This window comes from Apium graveolens, chromosome 5 (genome assembly GCF_009905375.1).
Source record: "Apium graveolens cultivar Ventura chromosome 5, ASM990537v1, whole genome shotgun sequence".
In the NCBI taxonomy this organism is placed as follows: Eukaryota; Viridiplantae; Streptophyta; class Magnoliopsida; order Apiales; family Apiaceae; genus Apium; species Apium graveolens.
The window spans coordinates 3559819-3572221 of record NC_133651.1 but is presented as its reverse complement, the minus strand read 5'-3'; the positions used below and the strand labels follow the sequence as shown (position 1 = coordinate 3572221).

Genomic DNA, 12403 nt, shown 5'->3' with positions numbered 1-12403 from the left:
TGTAGGTTCAATATTAAGCCGGTAGTAGAAATAAATAATAATAAAACTATTTTATCATTATTTATATTAATTCTCTAATTCATTAAATATGATTAATTAATAAATTAATCATATTTATTCTACATCGTGAGGGATACTTCTCAGCATATCGCGACTATCCAGATAATACGAATTCACTCCTTAGAATACCAAGAACCTATTAATTCCTTCTATCCTGCAATATCATGATTAAATACAAGGCATGGAACTCGTGTCAAGTCTATCTTATTTAATCATATGCTTTCACATTTACTATGCTTAGTTCTAATTAATGTGAATTAGAAACTCCTTTCTAATTTCATTCACTCTGGCCAGAGATTCCTGAACTAGCATAAGTGGATCAGCATTGAACATTCCCTTCCTTCACTGGAAGGGGTAGATCCTTTATTGATCATACACTATCTTCGTGTACAAATTCCTACACCCAGTAGAGCCCTTATTATTGTCCCTAGAGACTAAGAACTAAACCAAAGTATAGTTCAGTGTACACAAGATGACTATGATGACCTCAAATCTAAGGATACTTGTACAACTATCACTATGTGAACATCTGCTGACATGTGAGTGAACTTCATCAATTGTTCAAGTGTGTGAGTCATGTTCAGTGAACTTATTCTATAATAAGCACCTACATACTAGCTATAGTGTCACCACACAAATGTCTATGAGAACAGACATCCTTCATAATGAAGCCAACATAGTATGTACCGATCTTTGCGGATTACTAATTACCAGTTAGTAATCCTACGACCAGGAAATATTTAAGTTCAGAGTTATCATCTTTTAGGTCTCATTATTATGATCTCATCATAATCCATAAAAAGCTTTACTCTAAATATAATATAATATACCATTAGATGCGTCTTGAAAAGATGAATCCAACGACACCAAGCACACCCCAAACGGAGCTACCACGCGCCCTCACGCGCTGCAGGAAGAGATCTGACGCGCCTATACGCGCACACACACTGTCAGGCGCGTGACTGATATTCAGCCACTCGCCCCCACGCGCACACGCTCCCCACGTGCCCTGACAGCTGTGCTGACATCAGCATGACGTCATCTGATGACGTCAGCATGACGTCAGCATCAACGTTGACTAGTTGACCGCGCGTGTGTGACACGCGCCGCGCGTGACACACGAGTGCGTTAGCCCCACACGCGCTAGCCAGTCGAGCGGCCCTTTGCCCGTTTCAGACTTCAGCCGCCTTTTTTTTTATTAATCAACTGCCGCCGCCTGGAACGCCGTGCCACCCATTAACATCAGTTCATTCTACCTTTTATTTACAACAGGTGACAATATATATATATATATACATAACACATATAACATATATATACATATTTAATTAAGAATTTTAATTAAAACAACTTCAAAAATTCATAATAATTAATCCACACATCATAAAATTATGAAAAAAATACCCAGATAATCTACAACACTTGTAGAACCCAAATTTACAATCAAAACTATTTTGAAAAACAATTTCTAATCAATCATAATTAATTCATGATATAACTTGCATAAATCATAATAAATTCATACAAGATCATAAAATTCTGAAATTTTTATAACAGATCTATATGCATACAACCTATGCTCTGATACCATTGTAGGATTTTATACATCACTGAAGCATGGTAAAACATTTTTCTTAATATCAAATCCGTATAAACGCATATAAATCGTGAATCAATCGAGGGATCGATTACTAACCTTTAATAGCGATCCAAGAACGATGAATGGAGATCCCTAGCAGCTGCTCTTCAAGTGTGAAGCACTACACCGGTATCCACCAAGAGATCAAAATAATGGAGGGAGGAAGAGGTTGAGAGAATTAGTTGCCTCCCTCTTTTTCTAATTTAGAATTAGGGTTTTTATTTGGGTTTTTTTTTGGGCAAATAGGGTTTATAATAGTATATTTATAGGCAAAATTTTTAGCTGAAAATTTTCCCATAAAAATTATTATTATTAACCCTTTAATTGATTGTTCTTATTAACCAATTAACTAATAATTAAAACACCTTTTAAACATTAACCCCTTTCTAAACACTTTAGAAAAATAATTCTCTCACTTGATTTAATTTCCAAAATTAAATTCTTAATTAATAATATTAAGAACTTTTCTTAATTAATTTATAATTAATTAAATCTCATTTAATCAATTATTAAATTTGCTAATTAATTATTTATTTCACAAATAAATAATTACCAGCCATTATTAATTAATTCATCCACCATTAAATCATTCTCTTTTATGGTTCAATATTAAGCCGTAGTAGAAATAAATAATAATAAAACTATTTTATCATTATTTATATAAATTCTCTAATTCATTAAATATGATTAATTAATAAATTAATCATATTTATTTTACATCGTGAGGGATACTTCTCAGCATATCGCGACTATCCGGATAATACGAATTCACTGCTTAGAATACCAAGAACCTATTCAGTGAATAGTTACCGTACAATTAATTCCTTCTACCCTGCAATGTCATGATTAAATACAAGGCATGGAACTCGTGTCAAGCCTAACTTATTTAATCATATGCTTTCCCATTTACTATGCTTAGTTCTAATTAATGTGAATTAGAAACTCCTTTCTAATTTCATTCACTCTGGCCAGAGATTCCTGAACTAGCATAAGTGGATCAGCATTGAACATTTTCTTCCTTCACTGGAAGGGGTAGATCCTTTATTTATCATACACTATCTTCGTGTACAAATTCCTACACCCAGTAGAGCCCTTATTATTGTCCCTAGAGACTAAGAACTAAACCAAAGTATAGTTCAGTGTACACAAGATGACTATGATGACCTCAAGTCTAAGGATACTTGTACAACTATCACTATGTGAACATCTGTTGAGACGTGAGTGAACTTCATCAGTTGTTCAGCTGTGTGAGTCATGTTCAGTGAACTTATTTTGTAATAAGCACCTACATACTAGCTATAGTGTCACCACACAAATGTCTATGAGAACAGACATCCTTCATAATGAAGCAAGCATAGTATGTACCAATCTTTGCGGATTACTAATTACCAGTTAGTAATCCAACGACTAGGAAATATTTAAGTTCAGAGTTATCATCTTTTAGGTATCATTATTATGATCTCATCATAATCCATAAAAAGTTTTACTCTAAACTATGGTATATCTTATTTAAACACTTAAAGAGATAAAGCCCGCAATAAAATCAAAATAAGTCTTTTATTAATATCAATAAAATCAAAACAGATTACATAAAAGTTATTCCTAAATCATCATACATGATTCGACTTAGGACACATCTCTTTCACTAAGTAAATGTGGAAAGAGCCTCTGAATACGGCTTGCCATATTTTACAAAGGGTCCCTCTGAAATATATTGATAAGACACCCTATTAATTATGGAGAAATTATAAGACAATTTTGAGTTGTCTTTGAGTCTGGGGGTGTCTTGCTAAGATTATTGTCCCTGAACACAAGAGGAAAAAACTAGGTCCAAAAACTATTGATTGAATCTTTCTAGGATATCTTGAAACAACATCTGCTATAAGATTTTTAGTATTAAAATTTGACATAGATAGTATTGTGGAGAATACGATAGTTGAGTTTCGTGATACAACTTTCTTCGAGAAAGTGTTCCCTATGAAGATTGGTGTACTTTAGGGTAAATCTGAAGATGATTTCACTCACACATGGAGTTCTATTCCTGATCATGTGGAAAAGATGACAAATATGGGGGCAGATCCTGGTAGTATTTCTACTCCTAAAGAAGTAGATGAACCTAGAAGGAGTAAGCGTGTAAAAGTATTCAAGGACTTTGGAAGTGACTTTATCTCTTACAATATCAAGGATGAACCTTTAACTTTCCGTCAAACCTTGGATTCTTCGGAGTCAAGGCATTGGAAAAGTGTCATGAAGGATGAAATAGAATCAATTATTTCTAATAGAAGATGGGAGTTAGTTGATCTCCCTCCTAAGTGTTCTACTATATGATGCAAGTGGATTTTCAAGAGGAATCTAAACCGTGATGGCTTAATAGATAAGTACAAGGCTAGGCCGGTAGTTAAGGGCTTTAGGAAAAGAGAAGGCATTAACTATTTTGATACATAATTTCCTATTGCTCGAATCATAATAATTAGAATGCTTATTACATTGGCTTCCGTACATGGTCTTATCATCCATCAAATTGATTTAAAGACAACTTTTATTCATGGTGACGTTGAATAAGAGATTTATATAGATCAACCTGAAGGATTTGTTACTTCTGGTAACGAGAGTTAAGTATGTAGGCTAGTCAAGTCCATATTTGGCCTTAAAAAAGCTCATATAGACTAGCATAAAAAGTTTAATAAAACTATTTAAACTTCTTATTTATAGTTAATGAAAGTGACGAATGCGCCTACTATAAGGTTAGAGGAAATGAATTTGTGCTTTTATGTAATGATATTTTGTTTTTTGGAACCAATATTAAGATTATTAATGAGACAGAGAGTTTCTTGAAGTGGCACTTTGAAAAGAAGGATATGGGTGAGGCTAGTGCAATTCTTGGGATCATGTCGATATAGTCAACTGATGGAATAACGTTGTCATATTCTCATTATATAGAGAAATCTATACTTAAGAAGTACGGTTATTCAAATTATAAAATCACTAGTACACCATATGATTCAAAAGCTGCACTTCTCAAGAATAGATCAGGAATTTCCGTATCTCAGTTAAGGTATTCTCAGATTATTGGAAGTTTGCAATATCTTGATAATGTGAATAGAAGAGATATTTCTTATTTCGTGTCTAAGTTAGCTAGATATACAAGTTGTCCAAATAAGACTCATTGGGAGGCAGTAGATAGAGTTCTTAGATATCTCAAGGTAATTATTTCCCTTGGTTTGTATTACCGAATATTTTCTCTCAAGCCAGCAAAACTCTATATCTTCGAATTCAGATCGATCTTTACATACCCAACCCGGATTGGGGGACAAGAAAGCAACACATATTTCTCTCAAGCCAACACACCATCTTATCATTGAATCCAAAATGGTATCTATATACCTAACCCGGATTGGGGGCAAGAAAGCAACAATTTTTTCTCTAATGCCAACACTACTCTCTATCTTTAAATCCAAATTGGTCTCTACATACCCAAACTAGATTGGGGGGCAAATAATAGTAATTTTTTTCTCTCAAGCCAGCACAACCCTCCACCTTTAAATTCGAATTGGTCTCTATATACCGAACCCAGATTGGGGGGGGGAAGAAAATAACAAATTTTTCTCAAGCAAACAAAGAAGTTCCGCATATTTTACTATACTCCCTCATCTAAAAAATTTCCATAAGGGAGTGGAGGAGAATGATAGGATATTAACATCCTGTCTAGGATTTAACCCCCTCTAGGGTGAGACGGGCTCATAAGAGGAGCCAAATTCTAACAGTCTCCCAGCTAGGGCTCTACCCTGCTTTAGGGTGAGCCGGACTTAAGGGAAGAGTCAGGGTCCGGCCCAACCCGGGAACAAGCCAATACTACAGCACATTATGGAGGAATAAGTGGGACACAATTCTAGGCACGTGAATGATAACTATCTATAACCAACAATTAAGACAATCAAGAAATTTGTCAACACACCCTTGGAACATTCTAAGGCATTCCTTACCTAGGCACGTGTAAGAAATCCATTAAAGCCAGGCATCCTACGCCCCATCAACGAACGACCTTGATTGAAAGGTACCAACCCATAAACCCTATCCTTGGGCTATAAATACCCAACGAGAAAGGATTTAGGGGTTACACTCAGTTACACACACTCATATACACACAGAGCCACCTTATATTTTTAACTTCATCATCCAAAAGTAAGTTCTAACTCTCACGCTGGAGGCGCTGCGGGTCAAATCCCCTCTTCGGTGTTGTTTTGCAGATACCCCACGGCAGCTACACTGCAAGAGGGGTCCCGGCGCGGCGTCGAAAGGACTTGTCCGTGGACTGGAGTTATCATTAATTAATACTATGTTCATGTTAATTAATATGCAGTTGATATAAATAACTATGTAGTGTACATGGGAAATAATATTATTCATATAACATAACTCCTTTAAAAATAGGCCTTTAAAAATACTTAAGTAGTGCTTGCACATTTATGTCAATAGGTTTTTATATATTAATAAAAGCTATTCTTCCTACTTGTTTCATATTTTAAACACAACAAAAACCGACCTAAGCCAATATGTGGATTCTTATATTCTTCCGTTTACCTTTACAAGTGACTAAATTGAAAGACTGCTATTTTGCGGGGTTGGTTGAGCTATATATATATATATGTACCATACAAAAAACTGTTTATCTAAAAATTAAAAATTCATAAACGAATTAAAGTTGAAACATCCCAAGTACACACCAAAGAGTTTTCTTGGGTGAAATTTTTCTTGAATTTGGTACAAAATTTTTAAAGGTGAAGTTGAAAATTTCTAACTGGTTGTGATGATATTTTTATAAGAGTTCAATAACACTTTGCACTACTTTTGAATATTTAGTTTTCTTGATTAAATCTTAAACTTTTATACCCTCAACTTTAAATTTTATTTCATATCGCACAACTTTTAGTAATTTTTATTAAAAATAACTGTTAATATTAACATTTACATGGATACAATTGAAATATTATTTTTTGGTTTATATTATTAAAAAGTGCACCCTTGTATTTATAATATTGTGATAAATTATACCTGGATTTAACTTTAATTCAGTTTAAAAACTATATCAATTTTTACTATAATAATAGGTAACAATTTTTTCACTTGAAAAAAACAAGATATAAATATTTCCTATTAAATTTGAAGCGAAATTACAATTAGTCTTTTATTCAAATTTATTTATTTTAAATATTGTGCATATAACTTAAAATTATATATATATGATAATAATATAAAAAGATATCTATTTTAAAATTATTCTTTATGATTAAATCTTTATAGTTTATAATTTTTTAATCTTATTTTAATATTATATACATATATAATAATATTAATTCTCCCTTAAAACTACAAGTTTCCTAATTTTTCATACTTTTTTAGTGTTAATAAATATATTATTTGATTCACGTTCTCATGTTTATTTTTAAAAATAAATTACATAAAAAATGATATTATATTTTGTTGATATTTGGGTTTAAGATTTGGATCAATTTTTATCGAATTTGGTTTTGGTTTGGATCAGTTTTTATAGCATTAATCTTGGGTTTCAGTTTCAAAATTTTTAAAATAATACTCAACCCTACACAGTTTTCCCATTATATGTTTTTTTCTAATTTAGTTTATAGTCTATATTTTTATAGTTTTAAAGATTTATGAAAATTTATTATAAACTATAAATTATAAAATTATATGGTGCATATCCTTAAAATTAAAAATATGGGGTGTATATCGTTTTTATATAAACTTAAAAAAAAATTCCACTCTTTTCATGTGAGTAAAGGTTGTTTTGGATGAAGATTATTGAAAGAGTCCAATATGAAGTGAAGTTCAAAGGTAAGGAAGGCTTTTTTCAAAATTAAAGTTTAATATCAAACCAAAAAAACTGAATATTTGTAAGGAATGTAAAATGTAATATACTCCTTTAATAATCTATGCTATTATATTAAAAATGAAAAAATGAAAATTTGGTTGGTAGTTGGTGTCACTGTAATTATACAAATATTTGAACTAAAACACTCTCATAAATAGATTACTATTCAAGATATAATTATATAAATACAAATAAAATTGTAATATGTCTAATGGTTTTGATTTAAATAAAATAATATATAATATTAAATAAAATTATACTCTTGATCCAATCCTAAATAAAAAATAAAAATTAATTACGTCCCATTCGTTGAATTAAAATAAAATAATAAAGATAGACTAAAAATTTGAAAGCGAATTCGTTTGACAAATATAATGTCATCAAACTAAAATAAAATTATACATATTATCAATTCAGACTAAAACATAATAATATTCATTTCGGGCTAAAATGAAATTAAACAAAAAACTAAATATAATTAGCTGAATTTGGTTTAAAATAAAATAAAGATTTTCTATCTCAAGATAAAATAATATAATAAATAATACCAATTTAGCTAAAAAATATTTTATCGAACCGGGCTACAACATTATGCAGTGGTTGATATAATGTTATCGGAATAAAATAAAATATATATCTATTCGGCTTAAAAAAATAATATTGTACTAGAGCTAAAATAAAATTAAAAATAAATTAAATATAATTAGATGGTTGATATAACACGTCTAAGCTAAAATAAAATAATGTATATTATTGATCTACGCTAAAACTAAAATTATTTCAAACTAAAATTAATTTTTATATTATTGATACGTGTTAAAATAAAATTAAATTATACTCTTTGTTATGTATAATATCCGCTTAACATTGGGGGATCGGATAACTGGATCCAATATAATAACCGAAAATATTAAAAGTTTGCTTGCATATTTGGGTCTAAAATGTTTGAATTTATATAATTACATTTTTTTTTTCAATTTCAAAAATATCCTAAAATATTTTAATGAAATGAAAATATATATGATTTTTTAGTTAGTATAATTGCGTCAAACTAAAATAAATTAATACATGTTATTCACGGGCGCTAAAAAATTATACAATTGATTCATGATAAATCAAAATAAAACAAAAAATAACTCTACCATCTAAAATAAAATAATTTGTATTTTTATTCAGGTTAATTTTTTTTAATTATTATTGATACATAACTTTTTATCTCATCCAGGTTTAAACAAATTAAACCAAAATAAATTTGAATACAATTAGTTAGGTTTCTATATCAAAATAAATATAATTCATTTACTGATGTGAACTAAAATTTATCTTTTAATTCAAACATAATTAATTTTTGTAAACACACCCATGAATATCAACAAAACTAAATATTGTAATGTGATATTTTTTTAAAAACTAAAATTTCACTCAATAATACACATGCATATTTAAAATATTTATCAAATCATATTATGAAAAATTTCTAATAAATAAATTTTAGAGTATAAATTTTTTACTTAAAGTTCGTAAATTATATAATATTTTTAGGGTAGTAATACTTACGTCAAAACTCTTGAGTTATTAAAAAATTTTAAAAAAAAAATTAAAATTCTAAACTTTAAACATGTGCTTTTCAACTTTGTATAACTTTTTTGGTCAATTTTTTTTTTATACAATTATTTTTTAACTTTCTTTTGTCGAAATTTTTAACTTGCGTAAAAATGAAATACAAAATGTATTTATGACATTTATAATTTAATATTAGTATGAATAAGTAATTTGAAAATTTAAAAATTATTAATTATTGAAATAAATAATGATTTGATGATGATGTTGACATGAATATGGTCACACCTTGGAATCAAAATTTTGAGTTAAAATAAAGAAGAAAGTTGAAGTAACTCTATAGGGGTTGAAAACTTGGATTTAATTTCAAAAGACATGAATTGTCATTTCAAATTCTCATCTTTATACTAATATTTGAATGTCCTAGATTTCCAAAGACATGAATTGTCATTTCAAATTCTCATCTTTATACTTATTGCATTTCATTCTGATGAGACTTGCTTTTCTGTGAGATAACTTCTAGCCATGGATACCACTGTTCTATTTCGTCACTCTACAACTCCGTTTTGCTGCGGGGTGTAAGGAGCTGTGTATTGTCTCACAATCCCATTATCATCACAAAATTTTGTAAATGGTTGAGAACAGAACTCCCCCCCTCGATCTGTACGTAGTGTCTGAATTTTTTCACCAGATTCATTTTCCACAAGCTTCTTAAATTTCTTGAACTCGTCTATTGATTCATCCTTAGTGGACAGAAAAAGACCCACATTTTACGACTAAAATCATTAACCAAAAGCAAAAAATACCTCTTTCCAGCTGGTGTACATGGAGTGATTGGTCCGCAAATGTCCCCATGGATTAGCTCCAGCACCTTCCCTGACTTGTAACTCGATTGAGTTGGAAACGGAGCCCTAGTTTGTTTTGCCATCAAACAGCCTCTGCACACAGTTCTTGGATGTACCGGCTTTGGCAAACCCTTTAACATCTCTATCTGTTCATGAGACTTATCGTATCAAAGTTTACATGGCCCAGACGAGCATGCCAAAGCCATGAATCTGTTTCAGGTTTTGTTAGCAGGCAGACTTCTGAATTTTCTTCGAGCATAATCTTGTATAAATGGTTGGCTGTCCTTTGCACCTTCATCAACAGCTTCCCACCATTATCATATATCCACAGAAGATCATCTTGCAATACCACCTTATTTCCGTCTTCTGACATTTGACCAAGACTAAGAATGTTGTTACAAAGATTTGGAATGTAAAACACATCCTTAAACATTCTTGTTTCCCCGTTTTTGCACTTAAATTCGATTGAACCTTTCCCTTTAATGCATACCGTTGATCCATCTCCAAACTTTACTTCTCCTGTCACACTTTTATCCAAAGTGAAAAATTTTGATATGTCTCCAGTCATGTGATTACTTGCGCCATTGTCTAGATACCATACTTGAGATATCTTTTTCTTCCTTCCGGTCATCTCCAATTTTGGAACAACGCTTTCCTCGTTCAACAACACCAGTGGGATCTTCTTCTCATCTAACTCGAAGAGCAACAATGCAGGCTCATCATCCTTGATTTGAACCAGGTTTGCCTCCATTTTTTGGTTACTTTCTCTACGTGGTCGCCTGCATTCTGCAGCATAGTGACCCAGCAAATTGCAATTATAACACCTCACGCCATCTTTATCACGACCAGCACCTTGAAAACCACGTCCACCTCGTCCTCGAAAGCTTGATTGCCCATCAGAATTCTCCCTATTTGATCATTTTATCCATTCCTCCTGTGTGAGCAGGAGTTTGTTTTCGTTCTTCTCACATCTAGACCACTCCTCCTCTGTTAATAGTAACTTATTCCCAGCAGTACTGTTTTGGCTCCTTCCGGTGGTTAAATCTTGACCCTTCAGTCTTTATTCATGAGCTTGGAGAGATCCAATCGCCTCCTCAACTGTCATGCTTTCCAAATATCCAAATTGCTCTATTGTTGAAGCTATTTGCAGGACTCTAGACGGAACAGCTCGTAGCAGTTTCTTGACCACATATGACTCCTGCATCTCTTCTCCTAAAGCTCGAATGGTAGATACCAGTCCATTGAGCTTCATGTAGAAATCCTCAAGCTGGTCACTATCCTCCATGTGCAGCGACTCGAATTCCGCCTTGAGTGTCTGAACCTTGGCTTTTTTTACACGTTCGGCTCCCTGACACATAACTTTGATGGCCTCCCAGCCCTCTTTTGTCGTGTTCTTTCCTGCGATTGACAATAAAATCTCCTCCGTTATGCCTTGGTAGATCATAGCCAAGGCAACCTTATCACTTTTACCCTCAATCGATGTCTTTTCATCACTGGGTTCTACAGTAGTCCACACTCCTTGGGCCTGCATAAAAACCTTTATCTTCAATGCCCACGCCGTATAGTTTCCTTTAGCCAACATTGGGTAAGTTAGCCCCATAGACCCGACCTTGCCTTTCCCTGTATCCATCTTATAATAATTGCTCTGATACCAGATGATGAAACTAGATGGATATATCAACACATGCACACACACAGAGTAACACGTATAAAACTGGAAAGACAAAGTTTATTTTACTTAGGCTTGAGAGTTCTACTCTTCACTTACAGAATAAATAGTAACCAGAGATTTGAGGACTCCTATCCTAAAACAATTGCAACTACTTCCTACATTTGCTCGACTAACTCCACGATCCTAAAATATCTGAGGGATAACACTACGACTAAATCCTAGCTGTTTACATGGGTTAACAGCTTCTTTATTCAAATACAAAACATAAATCAAATTTAAATTATTTCTAACATGCAGTTCAACAGTGAAGATGCAAATGCTATTCTTAACACTCATATACCAAATATGTGCATTAAAGACAGGATTGTCTGGTCCCATTCTCACAATGGGAAATATACAGTAAAGTCGGGATATCAGGAGTGGCATCAAAATTATATTGTGGTAACTGGACTACATTAATCTAGAGGATGGAGCAAGATATGGTCTCTCGAAATTCTTCACAAAATAAGTATCTTTTTGTGGAGAGTCTGTCGAAACAATCTTCATGTTAGGAATTTGCTCAGAGATAAAGGAATCATAATCCCACACTGTTGCCGGATGTGCACTGGGGACATTGAGCACCCATTAAACTTGTCTTTTGAATGCAATTTTGCCAAGGAATGTTGGCAGAGTATAGGGTTGACTTTTGATATGAGGGAAGTAGAAAGTGCAGCTGGCTGGTTGCTTGAGAAGCTCAG

At 32.3% G+C, this 12403-nt stretch overlaps 1 protein-coding gene across 1 annotated transcript; it reads right to left on the bottom strand.

The window, feature by feature from the left end:
* Window positions 1-11054: 11054 nt before the first annotated feature.
* Window positions 11055-11624, bottom strand: LOC141659246 (uncharacterized). The gene has a single exon (XM_074466038.1). It carries the CDS (start codon window positions 11622-11624, stop codon window positions 11055-11057), a length of 570 nt encoding a protein of 189 aa, XP_074322139.1.
* Between the last annotated feature and the right edge of the window lie 779 nt (window positions 11625-12403).